The sequence below is a fragment of the Podarcis erhardii genome (assembly GCF_964252035.2).
Source record: "Podarcis erhardii genome assembly, chromosome: 2".
In the NCBI taxonomy this organism is placed as follows: domain Eukaryota; kingdom Metazoa; phylum Chordata; class Lepidosauria; order Squamata; family Lacertidae; genus Podarcis; species Podarcis erhardii.
Genome location: NC_138498.1, coordinates 29,522,797 through 29,544,016, shown reverse-complemented (window position 1 = coordinate 29,544,016; position 21,220 = coordinate 29,522,797). Strand labels below are relative to the sequence as shown.

Here is a 21,220-nt window from a genome sequence, read left to right as displayed (position 1 = left end):
GCCTCAATGCCAGAAAGAGCCAACACCACAAGGAAAGTAGGCATGTGCAAGCCATAGCAACCAGCATTCCGATGCATGTTACTTTTTCGCCTCTAGAGGGAAGGAACTCAGGTCTTATGCTTGTCACTTAAAAAAAGGGGGGGGGAGTGTGAATTGAGAAGTCAGTGACTGCAAGCCTGTCTACTCTGGGATTCATCCGCATGTGACATCATACAGGCCAAGAAGTGTGTGTTATTCTTGCCCTTGGGAAAAATTATAGGTTTAAGCTTTCGGTTTGGCTTGCCACACTGGTGGTGTAGCAATCTATATTTAGATAGATATGTGAATATACTAGTCCAGAACGTATAATTTTCCTGTGTTTCCAACTCCCAACAAATGAAGGTTGGTTACTGAATGGTCGCCACAAGAAAAAACGAGGACAATTTTGGATTTTTGAAAAGCCTGCTGTGGTAACTAGGTACAGCTACAAAAGAATGAATCAACCCTTCTGTCACCAATTATAGCAGAGACACTTAAAACTGAGTGAGGCATGTTCTAGCTGAGAGACATAATAAGCAGGGGGGAAAGGTGAAGAGCCCAGCCGTGCCAAACTAATGCTAACTGCCCATCCCAGGTCCCCAGCTGAACATACACCTATGTTTTCAGCTGGGTCACTTTTCAGAGAAGCCACAAATCAGAGGGTGGCGAGGACAACGCTATCAGAATGTAAATGGGACTCATCTGTGGATGAAAGCTTCCATCTGTCACAACAACAACAAACCCCCACAACTAAGGATATGCATGTGCTACACCAAAAAACCCCACAAGTTTTCCATCCAGGATAGATTGTGCCAATGCTCAGCATTTGCTTCCATGATTAACTTTTACTGACAGATTTGGGGCTTTGAGATACGCAGCAGAAAGAAAAGAGGGGTGGAAAGAGAGAGAGGGAGGGAGGCATGAGAGGAGAGAAGGAGTTTGCAGTCAGGAAGAAACAGAATACGGGGCCCAGGGAACGCCACAGGAGGGGGTTGCATTACGTAACAGAGATCCCATTTGGACTATTGAGGTTTCTGAGCCTTCAGATGTCAGTGACTCAAAGTCTCCACCCTCTTCTCTCAAAGCAAGAGGTTTAAAACATGTTGCTGCTGCTGTTTTAATAAAAGCCAAGAGCCTCAAGCCAAACTCTGGGTTAGCCTTTGTTTTGTGTATTGCACAAACAGAATGCGCAGAGCCCTGCCCACAGCCCAAGAGGGCAACAGGAATCCTATAATCAGCAATGTCAACTTGACCCAAGATCTGTTTCCGTTTACTTAAATATTCTTAGCTGAAATTGTTGTGATGCCTAATGAAGACACACGCGTAAATCATTTTAGGCGGGCTTCGGTGGCCCTACTGTGGTGTAATTATGTCAGCTTAAGTTCTCGTTACCTATCTAGAACGGGGGTCAGTAGCATCCTTAGTAAAGAGACATGACAGCCAACGGAAAATTACACTGGGGATGTATTAGCCTCCTACGAACAAGAAGCTTCTTAAGCACAATGACTCCAGAGTGAAATATAACCCCTTCTCCCAGCTAGGTAACAAAAGGGTCACAACCCAGTCAGATGCTGTACCTCAGTGGGCTGTAAAATATTTTGATTAAAATGAAGACGAGGGGACCAGATGGTATCTATCCCGTACAGGCCACCCTGACCCTTTGCCCTTAAACAAAACTCGTTCCACCCTGCAATCTCTAAGCAGCTGAAGTTGCTGGTACTTACGACTGACAGGCGAAAGACATGCCAAAGATAGGAATGCAGCGAAAAATGCCCTCCCAGCGTGCGTAACTGACCCGCTGCAGCCACTGCCCGCCAAAGAGGCCGTGCTTGAAAGCGGAGAGCACGATCTGCAGCCAAGGAAAAGAAAAGAGAGGTTACAATCTAGACAACAGAGACGCCAAACCCAAACCAACGTCTGGCAAGCCAGATTGCAACAACCAGACGAGCGCCGTGAAAACGATTAAGGGGCCAGGCATCCCGTTTGGTTGCGAGTGTGAGCCTCCTTCCTGGGGGAGGCCTTGCGCTGTGTCCCGTCTCCTTAGGCCTTGCCCTCCCTCCCCACAAGGTGAGTGACCAAACTACAGTTCTCATAAGGTTCCACACATTAAGAGTGTGCCACACACAGAAAGGGTTGCTTAGTAAATTAATAATTGCTTAAGTCAAGTAAGAACTTAGAATATGAGGTTGAATGTATGTAAATATACCAAAATCTTGAGGGAGAATTTCCTGAAGAAATAAATTAAATATTATAGCTTAATCTAAGAAGAAATGTAACATATGGACTTCGCTTATAAATTCATTTATAAATATATCAAAACCGTGAGAATTTACTGAAGAAGCCCGAGACTCTTCATGGGCGAAACAGGTGACAAACGCCGGCACCCTGTCTAATTCTTGTGCGTAGCATCACCGACATCACTGTTTGATCCAACTTACCTTTATGAATATCTACAGGAGCCTGGCTAAAGGAACCTTTAAAGACTGAATCTTCCTTTTGGACACAATTTGAATGAGTTTTCTGTTTGTGGCTTCTGTAGTAGATCTTGTACATAGCTCTCTCAATTTTGGGATTATTAATATAAGATTTAGAATGTAGAATGGTTTTTTAGTGTTTTGTGTGCCGCTTATGTGCTGCTTACTTTATACTGGTCTACTACACACAGGAAGGGTGGCAAAAAAACTAAGACTTACTCTCCACCGATTCTGCTGTCAAATGGATGCTTTGTACACTACTCAAACTTTTCACTGGCATCCCATCCCTTTCCCATATTCAGGACAAACTCCTGGCCTCACCTTTAAAGTTCTCCGAGGTTTTGTCCCATGATATCTTTTGGGTCCCTTTCCTGCCCTACCCTTCTTGTAATCTTCAGCTCCTCCAGCTCTATCATCCTCAGCCTCCAAAACATCTCCTGCTCTCTAACACGACTCCATCTATTCTCCTTAGCTGTCCCTCTCTCTGTGTGGAACTCCTTCATGAGACATGTGCCATCTCTCTTTCCTCCTTCGGTATCGTTCTTTTCTATAAGGGCTTTTGTTTAACCCCTTTAGTCCTCATTTCCAGTTCCAAATTTAAGTATGTACAATCTGTATTTGTCACATTTACCCCTTGTTATCCTGGCCTCTCTCCCTACTTTGGTTGTCTTTCTTCACGGTTTCAGAAGGTAAGCTTCATGAAGGCAGGGACCTCTCTCCGTATGTGTGTGAGATATATGTGTGTAAATAGAGATAAATACACACTCATGCATGCACACTTACGAAACTTTGTAAAGCACCATGTGAAGTAGCACTGGTGTATGCTAGGGGTCAGCAAACTTTTTCAGCAGGGGGCCGGTCCACTGTCCCTCAGACCTTGTGGTGAGCCAGACTATATTTTTTTTTGGGGGGGGGGAAATAAATGTAAAAAACACCAGGCAGGCCCCACAAATAACCCAGAGATGCATTTTAAATAAAAGGACACATTTTGCTCATGTATAAAACACCAGGCAGGCCCCACAAATAACCCAGAGATGCATTTTAAATAAAAGGACACATTCTACTCATGTAAAAACATGGACCGTCCACGGGCCAGATTTAGAAGGCAATTGGGCCAGATCCGGCCCCTGGGCCTTAGTTTGCCTACCCATGGTGTATGCATTATGTTTATTGCAACAGTTCAGGAATATTTTTGCATCTTTACATGAACATCACCAGCTTTGTTACATGGTACCAAGTATCCCAGGGATGGGGGACCAGTGGCCTTGCGGATGGAGTTGGGACTCCAGCTCCCATAAGCCCCAGCCGGTTTGGCCAATGGTTGGGAATGATGGAAGCTTGAGTCCAGCAACATCTAGAGGGCCACAAGCTCCCCACCTCGCCACCAAACTAGCCGCTTTCATTCAGCATCTTAAAGAGTTTGCACAACTTTATATGCTATTTCTAGAATGTGGCCTAAGAAGACATGTTTTTATCTCCCAAATAGAAGCACTGTGGCTGGAAAGTTTGTGGGGGGAAGTGAGAAAAACCTAGGACTGCCATTAGATGTGAGGTGGGTATGGAGGCCGAGGCAGAATGCTTGTTTCAGGAGAATTTGACAACTGGCTCAGGGCATGAGGGCCTGCCAAACCCTCAACAAGCGAACCCTGATAATATACACTCTGTGAGAGAAAGCGAGGAAATTAATCAAGGGATTCTTCTGCAGTCTGTGTGGCCTAAGATCCCATAGTGCACTGTGGTATATAAAATGTGCTGAATCGCTAGAAGCTGGGGACGTGGCATGATCTCCCTGGAAAAATGTGTAGCATTAAGTAGTATATAGAAGACACATTCCCAAGTCTGTGGCCACATAGGACAGCAAGCGGCCTCTCTGTTACGGGTAATGGTCGCCCTCTACCCAGCAGTGCCAGTAACATTAAATACAGAAAGTCTTTCAAATCGAAACCCCGAGCCTATGAGCTCCTGCCAACAGGCAGACCTGGCATCCATTTGAATGTCCTCCGAGAGCCCACCCACGAGGAAAGCTTGGGACACTGTGGAACTTGAAATTTGTATTGCGGTTTCCCTAAGATGAATTAACCACCAGCCACGGAGGAAAACAAAAGCCTCCCAGTCATTAATACTGACCACAAACATAAACACCGTGTAGAAGATCAGAGCCATGGCACTGAAGGACTGTATGGAAGCCATCATGTTCCTCTGGAGACTCAGCGGGAGCACGATGCAGAGGGAGATGATGAAGAGCAGGACAATCCGGAACCAGCCGCTCACCTGGAAGATGAGGAAGAGTTGCAATGAGAACATCCAAATGATCTCTAGGGGAATGGGGGAGCTGCCCAGCAAATTATATATAAACCATGCATACATAAACACAACATATACACACACAATATAAGACACAGAAAGACTTAATGCCTTCCCCACCCACAATACACCAAGATTAAGATTCACTCCGAAAGCAAAGGAAAGGAAAGGCCGGCTTGCTAGGAAAAGCGGCTTCCCACAGGGCGTTCTGTGATTAACTTACATAGTCACTTGGTGCCACTGTTGCTCTACGAAGCTCTTAGCGAGCCCCGTTTTAAAAGCGAAAGCTTGTTGGCTGTTTTAAATGGTAATCCGAACGCAACCTATTTGAATATCTTTTATGTACTTCCAGCAAATAAAATGAAAACTAACCTTGCTGCAGAAAGGGGAAGGGGGGGTGTGGAAATGAAGGAAGAGATGGAAGTCTTGGAAATTCTGACCCAGAAAATTAACCGGCAGCTTTTTAGTATTTATTGTAGCAGGAGGTTTGGAAATGCCTAGAAATATTTAATACCTAATTTGGCTTTGCTTATGACGCATCTTTTAAACTTCTCGGCTCCTTAATCAGAGCTTAACTACATCAGGCCGGAGCAGATAAAAACCGTGCCAAAACACTACTGAATGTCCATTTAGCTTTTCTGGCCTGCCCCTGGCCCTAGGGATTGTTCTCTGGTCCCTATTTCCTCAAGGGGAATTCAACTGTTCCTCTGTCGAAAAGGCAAACAGCAGATATGCTATCAGTGCTTGCACTTTCTTGACCCGGTTTGCCAGGGAATTCACAATCCAGTTGTGTATCCCTTTTTGGAGCTTTGAGATTAACAAACAAACCGGGTACATCCTAAGGCTTACACTATAGCCCTGAAGTATTGTTCAGTTCTCCAAAGTGCTAGATCCCCCAGGTCTGCCACAGATTTCCCCTACGGTCCTTTAGCATTGCTATCTCCTGGTTTTTTGTCGACAGCATCAGTGTAACAGGTGCAGCTCTGCCTAGTCTTGCTTCACATCACTACCAAGTCAAAACACTTCACAAACAAGATGAGAAAATCAAAACAGTACAACACTGGGGATGGGTGGGTGCAAACACCTAAGTCCATTCTACTGGAGTCCATGGACTAATGCAATAAATGTTTCTGGATCTGAACATAAGTGTAGCTACTATATAAACAGAAAGAGATAGTCTTACTACTAAACTAAAGGAAACACGCAGGAAACCGAACACTTGCAGAATATCCATTTGGGGCTGACCCTTGGACTTATATGTGGGCGTTAAGTTTGCCTTGGATCAGGCTGTAATGGGACAAAGTGCTATGTGGCTTCAGCCCTTGCTACTAACTTTGAAAACAGCAGGCTGGAGAGATGCTTGGATGCATCACAACAATACTGTTCAGGCAGGACACATTCAAAAGCAAAAACTTATGCAGAACAACAGGAAAGGGGAAATGTTCTGAATTGCTGGTGATAAGGTCAATATGAAGCAAGCTTACCTGGAGCCCGAACAACCGGGCAAAGAAGTTGGATCCCAAGTCTCCAATAACAACGTAGAAAGCGATGCAGGTTCCTAGCATCAGTCCAATCATACTGCAAAAGCACAAAAATGGGCAGGTCACTCCAAAGCAGAGTGTTCCCTTGGAATGCAGCCCTTATTACATGCCAGGTATGTGCTAACGGCTGCATTCCAGATGCGATCAGCACTCAAACACTGTGAACAGTAACATCATCCACTACTGATGCCCTAGACACCTTTGCTGTGAATTTCCCACCACCTCACTAAAAGGACAGCTTCAGGAGAAGCATTGATTCTGTATATCAGGTGCCTGAGCTTCATGCTCCTTAACGCAGGCAGTGAGCAAACACAAAACGACAGAAATATGGTTGACACCAAGTTCTAATCCAAACAAAGACGTCCACATCTGCTATCACCAGAGGCACAGTCTAAGAAAGGCAGCCTAGGGGGGAACTAGGCCTGTAAAGTGAAACAAGCAGCTGCTGAGACACGATGGGACTCCAGACAGGCCAAATTTATTAGTGAGCCATAATAGTGCCATGTTTCGGAATGCACTGACATTACTGCTAGCAGTCTACGTAGTAAAAACAGACCTACCTGCACATATAGCATGATCCTAATGGTGAGTATTGCTCTAAAGAACCCAACAAAGTCACAGAGGATCTTACATGTAAGCCACATGGTCTAGAGCACATTGCCAAAGCTGCTTCCCTAACTTTTCATAAGCTCCAAATTAAATGCTTCCTAAATCCAGTCTCACGTGGCACATTTTGATTAGTAGCGCAGGTGAAGCCCGAACAGTCCCATTTCACACTTTGTGCATAATGGCAAACTTTTCTCCACTGGAAGAGAATGGAGAATTTGCAGGTTGACATTTCAAAAAGCATGCACGCTTTTCTTTTGTGCAGCTGCTTTCATGTCACGCAACTGTTTTATGAAATAATATCAGGCTACAGGAAGGGCCATAGTGGAGGTGCGGGGCGTCGGCTTTATGAGACACTAATAAAGGAGACACCTTAGCAGCGATACAACTCAAGGAGGTTAAAGCCTCCAGGTGCATGCATGTTAATTTAACTGCCTTTCCAGAGCCAGGAATGGAACCTCTACTTTGGAAATGTGCTTTAAAAGGAGCTATTATTCACTTACACACTTTCAGAGGGCGTGAGCGAGTGTAGCATCACACACAGTTGGGGATGGGAGGAACCAAGCTAGAAGCCCCACTCTCCACAGAGTGGGCTGGGCTTCACCCCCTTCCTGAGGAGGTTGGGCGTTTTAATTAAGTGATCATCCTGGGAACCCGTGCCCTGTTCCCTTTCTCAGCGGGACGGACCACTTCCCCTCCCATTTCCAATCGTATAACATCCCCACAGCAATTACAGAGATTGCTCACATAGAAAAGCAATGGCAAACGAAGCGCTGAGAATATTTTTAGTCATCTCTCAAAGCAGTTTAGCAGCTGGGAATAAGGAAGACAGCCAGGAACACATGACTGTCCAGCACGCCAACGGATTCCCACTTTGAGAACCTCCATCATAAAAAGCAACTTGGTGATGCCACTAGCGCTCAAATTACAGCCTGATCTATCTGCAGAGCCCCTCTTTTTACTGCGTTAGGGACACACGTCCACAGTTGCAGGAGAAGACAAGTCAGAAGGCTTCCCTAGGTTTCTCTTCCACAGCTTAAACTCTGGGGCAAACCAAGGCTAAAGATGTAGTGGAGCAACATCTATCTTTATAGGAGAAAAGTTTTGGTTAGATGCAGCAAAGACCTCTGAACAATGACAGCAGCATCGTGTCATTATTATTGTTAGCTAATTTGCTAATATGATCTAGTGACATCCTGGCTCTACCGAGGGCGATACAATCACAAACAGGATAAAAAGCCATGCCTACTGAATAATGGACAAGTCTCTGCACAGACCAAAGCCAGAGAGTTGAGCAGCTCTCCCCTGTGTGAAAAGCCAAGTCATCGTATGTGATTCGTAATGGGGTGAGCAGTCCAACCCTCCTAACAAAGCAAATGGACCCCATCACCTCCAGCTTGAAAATGCTGGGACTGCAACACCAAGCCATTTACTCCAGCCACCTTAACTAATAAAATCTGCGGGAGTTGGAAGCAAAATTATAATGGATACTTCTAATTCTGTAGGGTCTCGCCCACAATAATGCGAGGAAACAGCTGTATACATACCATGTTGTTGTTGAAATGGCCAATTGCGTATTCAGATGGGTTTAAATTACTTTTACCCAACAGGAGCACTGCAACGTTTTGTTCAAAGCTTAAAATGTGCACAACACCCTCCCCACTTTTCTGCCTAAATAATTATGGCATTCATCCAGATCTTAAGCAATGAGTACCTATTGATGGAGAATCCAGAATTCTGGGAAGATGTTTGAGAAGAGAAATCTGTGCTTAGAAATGCCCATCCCAGGTAAAGTGGGACATTTGTGGCCCTCCAGCTGTTGGGCTCCCGATTCCCACCAGTCTCAGCCAGCCTGGCCAATTTTCAGGGATGATGGGAATTGGAAGTTCAGCTAACATCTGGAGGGGAAGAGGATTCTTCACCCCTGCCCTACAGGTCGGACCAATATGAGCAAATACTGTCAAGTTCCCTAAGAGAGAGGCTGGAATTAGCCAAGAGAACCAGAAAAAAACCCAAAGGTCCAAAACAATAAATGGAACACCAGGTTTGAAGGGATCAGAACTGATAATTTAAACTATAGATAATTTCAAAAACTGGAATTTTGAAGAGGGGAGTGGGGCAAAAAAGAAAGTTACCTGGTTTCCACAAGCATTTTCCCAAGTTTTCCATAGGCATGGAAGGCTAGAAAGAAAAGGGGGAGGAAAACACACACATCACCGTCACAATTATTCAAACATATGTTCAAAACGTGGCATTTTTTTTTAAAGGAACAACAGCCACCAGAGGCTATTCAAGAGGCAGGGCTTTGCTAGTTTTGTATTTCAGAGTTAGTTTTCTTCTACCCCACAGCCACTCTGGGACTGCCCCCCACCCCACGCCTTGGCATACCATTCACAAATCAGAAGCCACATAAAAACAAATTTGGGGGGAAGATTCAAAGCAGGTTCTTCCCTCCCTCCACCCACAAAAAAACTCAACAGCACTAAATAGGAGTTACACATGGCAACTATTAGAAGAAGAAAGTCAGAGCGGAAAAAGAAAATATGTGAGCATGAGAGACTGTGTGGCAAAAAGTTACTGCAGTGCAAAATTTCAATCAAGTCCCCATTTTTATTCCTTCCTTCTCCATTATGACTGAACCACTTTGTGCCGCTGACGGGAGGATTGAGATGGTGCCCAGAATGTGCAGCCACCCTGAGAATATCCATGATTCACAACCCACACCAAAGGGATTTGACCAAGAGATTTCTTTTTCATTTCATACACTGGTCACCGCTCGCAGCACAAAGCAACCGGCATCCTTGAAATCACCATTCCTCTGGAAAGCTCAGCTTGTATTTTCAAAAGGCGTTTTACTATGGGGATAAGAGGGAAATTGCCACCTCTGGTTCTGAGGGAGAGAACCTTTTTTAACCTGGGCCTCTTACTAATGCCACACATTCATGTGAAATGTTTACAGAAGGCAACAGGGCTTTCAGTCCCTCGGCTCGCACAATGTGCATGTTTTCTTGGTGAAATCTGCACATACAAAAACAGCAAAGAAAAAAGAAAAAGAAAATAAAAAAGGATCAGCCGCCCAAGCGCAAGGATGTAATAAAATAAGGGATAAGGACAACAGAAAGGGGAATAAGGACAACAGAAAGGGCGTATCCTTCTCCAATGGAAGGCTCAAAGATAATGCCGCCTTAGAAATAGATTGATTGATTGATTGATTGTTTTTTAAAGCAGATTTTCAATTAAAATGGATCAATTAAACAACAGACTTGGGATCCATCTGTTGAGTCAAGCAACTGCGGAATGAAACTACCCCCTTCAGGCTCAAGATACCTCAGAGGTGGGGAAGGAGGGGGGAAACGCTTCCCTCAAATTTCTTTCAAAAGCTCCCTTTGAAGCAAGCCCAACCTAGCTACAAGAGACAGGTTGCTTGGCTGGCTCCAACTACCTGGATCTAAGAGCAGGAAGTTTGGTTACCAAGGTGTTCTCCTTTTTACTTTGGGCTGCTGTTAACTGCTCTAATTTCACAGCCCACATCCTCTGGCCAGGTCTGAGGAAAGTGCTTGCGATTTTTCTTTTCTGCCTACAGAATCAGAGTTGGAAGGGACTCCAAGGATAATTTAGTCCAGCCCCTGCAATGCATAAATCTTATGTCCAATGTGGGGCTCGAACCCACAACCCTGAGATTAAGAGTCTCATGCTCTACTGACTGAGCTACCCTTAAGAATCCCGGTAAGAAATTGTGCCCAACTACCGCCAAAGAACTGGCAGAGGCAGCCCACAATAGGAACTCTTGCTTGACGAGCATTAGAGAACAGGCCTTGAAACAATTGCAAAACATGGACTGAGGAATACTGGATCAAAATGCCGGCTCAGTCATTCACTCAGCAGAGGGTTTTGAAAAAGTCACGCTCACTCAGAGTTGGTCCATGCACTACCTGAGCTGACCAATATATGGAGGGGGAAATGCTTGCAAAAGCGGTCCATTTGCATGCTGAGTGCAGACATCCTTGCACAAGACTGCAGTGGCTACTTCTGTGAAAACAGATTTCTTGTTTCCAGCACACCCCTTTTACAGAAGGAGCCACTGAGATCTTCCACAGGCACTGCTTACATGAGAAGGCCACTGGTGGGAGGAATTTATAACTCACTTTCCCACCGGTATACGGGAATAAATGGCTTATTTTGCCGGGAAAAGAAAAATAGATACCTGGGCTTAAGCTTTAAGCAATAAAGCAGGCTGAAAATTTAAGTTTGCAAATGAATCCCATTCATCTATGCGCAGGCAGGACCATCAGCATTTCATATTTTAATCTGGCATGTCATCAGTGTCAGAAGACAACTGACTATGTGCCGGCAGGGGTAAAAACAGCATGTGAAGCAACAAGCGCCCCCCCCATAGCAAAGCAAACTCAAACAGTAGGGGGTTGGGGGGTATATAACACCAGTAAAATTGGGTAAAATGTATAAAGTGTGTAATAAATGTTGGAAGTGTAAGGAGACAGAAGGAACATTTTACCATATGTGGTGGGAATGTAAGAAGGTAAAAAGCTTCTGGGAGATGATCTATAATGAGTTAAAGAAAATGTTGAAATATACTTTTTGTTAAAAAACCAGAAGCTTTCTTAATGGGAATACTGGATAATGAAATTAGTAAAAAAGATGTGAAATTAGTTTTGTATGCAGTAACGGCAGCCAGAATTTTGCTGGCACAGAAATGGAAACAGGAAGAGATGCCCACGAAAGAAGAATGGAGGATGAAACTGATGGAATACGCAGAAATGGACAGATTGACAGGGAGAATTAGGAACCAACATGACCAGAGATTCTCCGAGGACTGGAAGAAATTTACAGAGTATATCAAAAATTTCTGTGATGAGCAAATAACGTTTGTTGGCTTTCAAGAAGCTCTGTGAAATTACTGTTAGAAATATTGTTTAAAAAATATGATGTGATTAAGAGTATCTGAGTGAAATATAATATTGGGAAATGTGAGACGAAGATAAAAAAAACAGAAAATTATCAGACAAGCTGAGGGAAGTTCTGGAAAAAAGGGTTTAAATTAAAAATGGATGTATAACTTTGTAAAAATGTTTTTTTGATGGAAAATCTAATAAAAAATATTTTTTAAAAAAGAAATAACCTCATTACGTTATATATTATTGTTATGCAGTCCTTTAGTATACAAAGGACTTGACAATCCTTATTACACTCCTTCTCATTAAAAAGGTCATTATTCTCAGCTTACAAATGAGGAATGAAGGCTGAGACAAGTAACTTGCCCAATGCCATTTAATAAATCCATTGCAGAGCCAGAATCTGGATTTGGGCCCTCTAGATCCAAGACCAGATGTTCTATCTACCAAATCAAACCAGCTCTCTAATTTATATAATGATAGATACGGAAATGTTTCAAGACTGGTATAGGCCTAAGATATCGAACTATCAGTGTCTTTGGGTGTTCTAAAATGAGGCAATGAGTAGATGTTTTAGATTTCCTATGTTGAGACAGATTATTAAACAGATATCAGATAAATTAAACCTATAAATATGTATTTATAAGTATGCAGCTAAACTGCAGTCAGGATCCAAATGGGAGATCCTCCACTTTCCACAGTGAGCATGTCAACCATTTATGAACAGCCAGTCCCTCTCTCTAGTCTAATTAAACAGATGAAAAATAAATAAATCTTGGTCTTGGCTGAAGGACAGGGCTCAAGTGATGGAATGCTTTTCCATAATTCCATATAAAATATTCCCTTCATGCAGAAAACTAGAACATCAGGGGTAAAGGTTCTAGCTAGCTCTATGCCAGTTTTCTACACAGAGGGAATTATTTTTCTGTATGGAATTCAGTCAGATGCTCTTGCAAGACAAACAAACTGACCTCAGCTTCCGTCTACCACAGGTCTCATCCATATCTGAATGTTTATGAAAATGAAACCAGAGCATTGTAGTGCACACAACATTCTTACAGAGAACACGTGAGACCCAGTATACCTTCATAAACACTAAGTATGTAGACAAAATGGCTTTCAGCCAAGATCCTGTAGTAGTTAGAACAACAATCAAGTGTCCACCCAGTACCCTCCTTCAGGAGTTGGGATTACATCTCCTCTCTTAACTTTGCAAACTTTGCAGATATCCAAATTCTTGTGTAATGTCTCAGTAGCCCAACAACCAATAGAGAATAGCAGTGGATGAAATATTTTTACCTATAGTCTTGTGTATTTAAATATTTAACCCTGCCTAACTCAAAGGCATCAAGCAGATATTAGTGTATTTCCCAATTTATTACTACTACATAATATTGGGGTAGGAGTGTACCAGATTACAGAATACTACAGTCATGTATAGTATTATTCCCAATATGTAATAAAGCTTTTATATATACAGTGGTACCTCGGAAGTAGAACGGAATCCGTTCCAGAAGTCTGTTCGACTTCCAAAATGTTCGGAAACCAAGACAAGCCGCGTTGGACATTCGGGTTCGAAAAAACGTTTGCAAACTGGAACACTCACTTCTGGGTCTGCAGTGTTTGGGAGCCAAAACATTCGAGTTGCAAGGCACTCGTCAACCAAGGTACAACTGTGTGAGTGAGTGAGTGAGTGAGTGTGTGTGTGTGTGTGTGTGTGTGTTGTTTGTAGACACTTCAGAGCACACTTGAGAACAGTAAGCTTATTCATTATCATTACAAATTTAAAACAAGGTTTTAAATAAAATTGAAATATAAAGCAAATCCTTTTTGTGGAGGGGCAGCAGAGCCAAGAGCTGTCCTCCCAGCACCAGCATCCCTGAAGCTTACGTAGATGGGGCACAACGAGACCAAGTGAGGCCGTGCTTATGTCCTTTCCGTGGAATTACTTCTACCATCTACATCAAGAAAATAAACAATTCTGAGTGAAAAGCATTAGCTCCTTTGCTTTAAACGATCCTATCAAAGCCCGAGAAAAATTATAGCCACAAACAACAGTATATAATTTAAAAACAGCGACAACATTGCTGCTTCGTTTCTCAGAGACAAATGCTATTGATTTGCCGGACTTGACAGACATCTAGAGTTCCTCCGCCCACCCCGTCTCTCGCTCCCAAACAACATTTAGAGGTGTTTATTCCTATTGTTCCTCTGCCACTTTGGCTTTTGTAGCCAAGGCTTTGAATGCTCTTCCGGAAGACACTGCTTAGATTAAGTTGATTTGTAAAACTTTCCTGTGTCCCTCAAAGCTGCCAAAGCCTCCCACAGAATCGGCATGGGCTCTGCCAGGATCTCTTGCAGCTGGACCGGTGTAGAAGAAAGCCAGCGACAAAGGCTGCTGTGTGTAGCTGCTCAACCTTGATGCATTAGGATGACTGTGGCGGCGGTGGCCCAGCCTTCCCCGGGGCAGAGGATGCCTTTTTCCCAGGCACTCTCCCTTGCTCTGGGCTGATGGCATCTCTCCCAGGGCAAAGGCGGGCAGAAAAGGGAAGCCATTTCTTTCCGCAGCAATGTTTGTGTGCCAAAAAGTTTGGAAGCATTTACTAGCCCTTCTGTGTATCTAAGCTGCTTAGGTTTTTTGGTTGTTGTTTTTTTTTTGAAAGGGAAGGGAACCTCTTCTTCCTGGGAGACACTCCAAGGTGAAGAGGACTCTCTGTATTCAGGCAAAGTAGGAGGAGTGTACAAAGACTTATTGTAACACAGAAGGGGGAAATCAAGGACTGCGGGCATCTGGCGAGAGGGAGAAAGAGCTATGTCTGACTCCCCGTTCCTTTCGCCTCCTTAACCCTACCCTGCCAAAAGACAGAGAGAGAGAGAGAGAGCAGTTATAATAAAGCATATCTTTTGTAGAAAGGCTTTAACCTTCAGGATTACACAAATTTTCTAATTTCTGTTGTTACCAATAGACATATTTTGCAGTGGCTGTGCTGTGCAGCTAAATGAAGGAGCCTCAGGCAACAGAGGAACTGAGGGTATCCATCTGTCAACAGTCACTAAGGAGACTGCACATTTCTTTAAATCCTTTGCAGGCAGGGAGACCAGCCAATTCCCCACTCTGACTCCCCAAGAGGCAACTCAGGAAACGCAAGATGGGGTTATGGCTGTGGGAGGGCAGAAAACAGCATGTCCTGCCATGAGAGTCTTTCACCTCTGCCACCCCGAGGGACAAATCCCACCTCTGCAAGAGGCAAACTTAGAATGGGGTATGGCAGAGTTTCTGTTCCTGGAGCAGCCGCTTTTAAGAAAGCCCAAGAGGAGCTATTCTACCCAGCTTTGTTTTCCAACAAGACGACACATACCAATCAGAAAGGCTTAAATCTTCAGCCCTCTCCGAGCATCTCCTCCCCCACCCAAATCCTTGGGAATCGGAGGAGAGGTCAAAAATAGATGGAGATCCTGGCGCCAAGGCACAGCAGACAAGCTATGAGGAAGAGGGCTGGCGGGCCTTGCCAGAAACCCACACATGAATCTTGCAGATGTTTCGGTTTTCTTGGCTGCTTAGAACTTTGTACACTGTTTCCCCTGACCTCCCCGTTGTGCTGCTGCAAGCACACGATCCAAGGAGCCCACAGTCCATGCCAGGCTTTCTACTGGCAGAACCCAATGTCCTCGGCAGCATGCTGGGCAGGGAAAGTGAGTGGTTTTTGGGAAGAGACCAATAACTTATTCCAGAGACACCCGTCATGCCAGCTCTCTCCCTTAAGAGCACACGTTTGCACCATTATCTTCCTGGATTGTGCAGTCAAAGCAGTTTGGCATCATCTTCGAAGAGTTAAACGTTTCTGCTACCAGCTGCTATTACAGAAAGGAGGAGAGAAACAAGCCTACCCTGGAATACTGTGAATAATTCAGCTGCAACCAGTATGAGTGCCGTAAATTAGGAAGATGGGAGTAAAAAGCAAGGCATAAAATCACCCTTGCCCCCTGTAGACCATGCTCACCTAGTCCAGGATAGGTCCTGCGTTTGCTGAGATTGGCCGATTTCACTAGGAACATACAGGATTGATGAGTCATCCAGGAGCAAAAAATAAGCAGCAGAGCTCCCAGAAAGATGCCACACTAGAAAGGAGGAAATAAAAGCGCTGGGTGAATAATAAGCACTCTCCACCACCCCCTTCTCTCCCCCCCCACCCTACAACTCTTATTTCATGCATTCTTATTGCTGTCCCCATAGCACCTAGAGGCTGCCTGGGATGTTTGCAGCCACACACTAGTCTGTTAAGGGAGATCCCCTGCCTCTGAACAGCAGTCAGCCAAAATGTGACGTACGAGTTCAATTTTATTCACACACACAGTTTATGGCAGAAGACATAGAGCAGCCACCTGTTTACTAAATGGCTCGGTTGCAGCACCTCCTTGCCTGGAAAAGGAAACCAGAGCAATTTATGGAAGGGAACAAGACTACATGCCCTGCTGTTGTGACATTTTCTGGGCATATTCCAGAACAGTGATCTGTCTCAAGCTCCTACCAGATTCATGTTAAACAAGTTAGCATGCTGTTGATCCAGGAGTTTGAACTCCTCTGCAGAGGTGTTACTGGCTGTACTACCCACTTACAGCGCAAACATAAATTACCCTGTTAGCTACCTGTCCCAGAAAGCATTGTGCTGGCTCCCTCTCTGGACGTATTTGTAGAGGAAGCAAGCGGAAGGAGCTCAGAGAAAGGAGGGGGAGAGAGAGAGGACATGAATGGCTGAGCGTTTATTGAAAACAATGCATGACTCCGCAGGAACAAGTGGTGCTAAACTTTAATCACAGCTGCTATTTGTTCTGAGTTGTAGCTTTGGAGTTGCTGGCAACTGTGGGCATAACAAACCAATGTCCTGCTCTGAGAAGCCTTAAAACGTAAATAGCGGCAAAGGGCTACTTTCTCAAGGGAAGGCTTATTGACATCAGTTGGCAGCTGTGAGGTTGGACCAACCAACAAGAATCCCAGAGCCTTCCAAAGGTCTCTCAAAAACACTGCCACAGGTCAATTGTTGTGTGTGTGTGTGTGTCCCCACAAAATAAAGGAAGTCATTGCCATTTCCAGGATTCGGTGGAAGCAGGTGACACAGGATAAGCAAGCCCTTGTCTCCCAGGGCCTGCTGAAACAAAGGCTACACACACAGACCTTTCTGGGCAGAGGTTATACTGGAGTTAGTATCCTACTACTGTGATTTTCCATCAGGTCATTCGTGCAACCAAGTACCACAATCTATTAGCAGCATCTGTTAACAAGCGCTGCCGTGCATTGGGAAAGCATCTGTGACCAGATGTTCATGTGCATAACCACATATCATTTGGTGGTAAGCACTTTTACAACCACAAAGACTTAATTACTACCAGCAGTTCCTAACTCCCGTTAAGTCCAGCACTGAAAAATCAACTATGCCTCCGAGTGTCCGATGACCGACACCTGCGTCTCTTTTACCAGCAGGGGCATCTGTCTATGTGGCTCAAAACAGACGCAAGCACTATGAAGTGCCACTAGCAACACCAGTCTTAAAAGTACGACCTCTGATACACCTTAGGAAGAAAGGGCCTGCGCTTCCTAAGGAGGAGATGTGGACACGCCTAACAGCTCTTCTACTACCCGTCTCGCCTTCCCAATATATATTTTCTCTCTTCTTAAGGTCCTTAACGTATTGCAACATGGCCACAGTTCCTTACACAGCGGTGCATTTATTTCCTATGCACTTTTTGGCTGGTTTAAGCTCTATTATATTGGCATCGCTTTTCTTTTTAGGCTCATCAGACCCTGTTTGCACTTGCATCTTTACCTATTTCTACCTTGCTCATTCATTTTAATCTGAGGAATTTGTAGGTAAGAATGGGAAATGGAATTGTAAGGGAGCTTTATTATTTCTAAATTGCAAAAAGTTCACAACAAAGCACAAGGTTTATTTAAAGTGTGTGGGGGGGGGGAGAGAACCTACAGAAGGCTCTGGGATGGTTACATTATTAGACTGAAGGACTAAGTCACCTCTTGGGGCATTCAGACCATGATCATGCCAGGAGTTTAAATCTTTTCCTCCCCTGTGGGGAGAGAAACCCATGGATACAATGAATGTAAGAAGGAAGGCACAGACATTCATTGCAAAGAAGCATACTCTCAGGCTATCACTTGCCTTCAGACATTATATACAACATGTCGCATATTCACAGATACTGGGAATGTCAAAAATCTGGTAAACAGTCTATTTCTCAGTCAGTCCAGGGTTAAAGCCGAAGATGGCAGCTGCTATTTTCAACTGACAACTCAGCTGCTATTTTCTGATCAAAGAACCATGTTTATTATTTGACTAGTCAAATATTCCAGCAAGAGTACCCTGATGCAGATCTCTCTGCAAGAGAAAAATATAACGACATCATTGGTACCATCTGTTAACGGACCTACTTAAATGACTCAAGTGTTTTGCTTTGCTATATGCTAATGCCATCTGTTGGGAAAAAGATGGAACTAACCAACAGCTAAACATCTTGATTGATTGGAACCTTCTGATGCAAAGGTTTGGAGGGTTTGGAATCTCTTCCAAAAGTTACTTGAATAAGTAATATCAGGTTATCAATTTGCTTAGCAGCTTAGGAAAGGCATTCAGCAGGTTTAGTTTCTGGTCACAAAAAGCTTGTGTTCTAAAACTATGCATACTTACTTAGGAGCAAATCCCATTAAACTAAGTAGGACTTGCTTTCGAGTAAACACACAGAGGATGGTACTGATATTCTTCCATTTTTCTAAACATAACTTACTCTGTTCTGTATTGTTCCATATCAAAATTTGACTTTATGTAGGGATCATGAATCATAAGTCAACCAGAGACTGCTGAAACTGCTAAGGATCTTTTTTTTTAAAAAAGCCTGTGGGTTCTTGTTAGCATATGCAGACTTCCAGCTTTCACAAAAGAATAACTTTCTTGCCATTCATAGCTTAACAAGTTAAAGGTAAAGGTGAAGGACCCCTAACAGTTAAGTCCAGCAACAGGAGCTCACTCCAGCACCACACGCTTAACAAGTTAAGTTTGAATAAAATCCTATGTAGCTTCAGTATTAAATTAGGCAGGATTCACCTAATGAGTCACGGCAACTGAAGCCCTGTGCAAAGACTTTCACTTGATCAATAGCACTTCCCCCATCTTTGCATTCTCCACACAAAATTGGCTGCAGGAGGTCAGAACCACGACCAAACCAGTGCACTGGGTGGAGTAGTAGTGAGAGGATTGTTCCTCCTGGCAAGCCAAAATGCTTGTCCTGATGGAACCAGGAGCGAGATGTCAAATTCCTCCTATTATTTTTCTGTTTTATTTCAAAATAGTTTTTAGCCTAATTGACATTCAAATAATTCTAGAAAAACAGATCAAATTAAATTAAATATATATATCAATTATTGTAAAACCTAATATTGCACAGGAGCCTGGGCAAAAATACAGATTTTAGCTTTGTACTAAGGCAGGCACGTCCAAAGTCTGCTTTGGGGGCCTAATCTGGTTAATCCTGTGACACCTTATTTCCTACAAAAACCTTAACAACTTCAACCCTAAAAAAAAGCTCAACAACTTTGGGGTAAAATACTAAAAAAAGGTCAAGAACTTTGGTTGGCCCTTCACTTCATCAAATCTGGCCCTCTTTGAAAAAAGTTTGGACACCACTGTACTAAGGAGTGTCAAACGAATCAGTGCCTGGCATATCTCAGGGGTGGGGGTGGGGACTCCGTAACTGGAACATCACTACAAGGAAGGCCCTATCCCATGTCATCATATGATGCATCACCCCCAACAGTGGGACAGGAAGGGTCTCCCCCCCCCCCATCCCCAGATCTAAGGGCATGTTCTGTTCAGACACCAGGACCACAAGTCATCAAGGACTTTATAGGTCAATACCAGCACCTGAAATTCAGCCCAGAAACTCACAGGCAGCCAAGTTAAGATCTTTTAACACCAGTGATTCCAGCCGGTTGCCCTAGTCAAAATTCTCACTGCCGCTGTCATGATCTGCACTTACTGGAGTTTCCAAAGTGTCTTTAGGGCAGCTCCATCCTCTGCAGTACTACACTGTAAAGCTGACCATTTTACATTGCAGGTACAAAATCAAGCGACTTTGAGTGGAGAGCCAAGATGCAAGTTCAGAGAACAAAAATAGCTCTGAAAGTGGAATGGGAACACCACAGAAGATAAATAAAACATAACTTTAAGAACTGCTGTCTGAGCCTGCTTTTTTCCACCTCTCCTCCCAGCCCTTTTTCCTTGTGTGTCATGTCTTCTATACTGCAATGCGCTTTACTTGTGGGCTGCCTTTGGAAGCATTTCGGAAGCTTCAATTAGTGCAAAATGTGGCTGCCTGACTGTTGTCAGCTTTGGGGCAAACAGTTCATATAACATCAGTTCTATTGCAACTATACTGGTTGCCTGTACACTTCTAAGCCCAGTTCAGGACCTCAGTGTCTTCTGCAAAACCTCTCCCAATATGAAACCTACCTTGACCCTTAGATCTTATTCTCATACCCTTCTCTGTCGGAGGAACTGGACATGGAAGAAGGGGTTATTCATGAGCACAAATCACCCCATGTATGAGATAAGTCAACAGGTTCAAGGTCATCCAAGCCAGTTGCTATGGCAATGGCCCAGTGCCATCTATATAAGTGAGCAGGACACATTAGCTCATGAGTCAGTCAGTGGGTCTGTCGTGTGTCAGGGTCAGTCTTAGAAGTGAGTTGGAATCTGTGTTACATCTTGAATTGCTGGAGCAACAGAAATACTTTATACTCGCATGTATCTGTATCTACAAAGCCTACAGGCTGTATGTATATACCAATGTCCAGAACTGTTTTACTGAAGCCTGATCTTCTGCAGCAGTAAACTATTTTGGATCTTAAGATGCCTCTGTATGGTGACTGGAACTGGGGGAAACTTCCACTATGTGGGTATCTCACCTCAGATTCCCAACATTCTCCAGGTCCCACCTCTGAAAGACATTGGGATGATGATGACAAAGGATGGGGCCTTTTCAGTTGTGGCTCCCCATCTGTGGAAAGCTCTTCCCAGCAATGTCCACCTGGCAACTTCACTGACATCTTTCCAATGCCCCCAAAAAACTTAGCTCTCAAACCTAACTTTTGATAGACTGCAATAATATGGTCTGTATTAGTGTGCTGCCAAAGCTTCTTGTGGCTGTGTGTGTGTGTGTGTGTGTGTGTATTTTAATGGTAGATGTTTTGTATGATTTTTCTTTTACTGGTATAATATATCTATGGGAGAAATTCAATGTAGCACCAAGTGGGTGGAACAAAGCCCATTCATGCAACAGTACTTTCTCCCTTCTCCTCCCACCA

At 43.9% G+C, this 21,220-nt stretch overlaps 1 protein-coding gene across 2 annotated transcripts in view; it reads right to left on the bottom strand.

The window, feature by feature from the left end:
- Positions 1–21,220, bottom strand: part of SLC38A10 (solute carrier family 38 member 10) — an 81,121-nt gene that overhangs the window by 54,587 nt on the left and 5,314 nt on the right. For both annotated transcript variants that reach the window (XM_081849560.1, XM_081849561.1), the window contains exons 2-6: positions 15,855–15,972; positions 9,079–9,124; positions 6,281–6,374; positions 4,620–4,763; positions 1,743–1,867 (exon numbers count right to left, since the gene is read on the bottom strand). In XM_081849560.1, the coding sequence (XP_081705686.1) occupies positions 1,743–1,867; positions 4,620–4,763; positions 6,281–6,374; positions 9,079–9,124; positions 15,855–15,972 (527 nt within the window). The remainder of the gene's footprint in view (positions 1–1,742; positions 1,868–4,619; positions 4,764–6,280; positions 6,375–9,078; positions 9,125–15,854; positions 15,973–21,220) is intronic.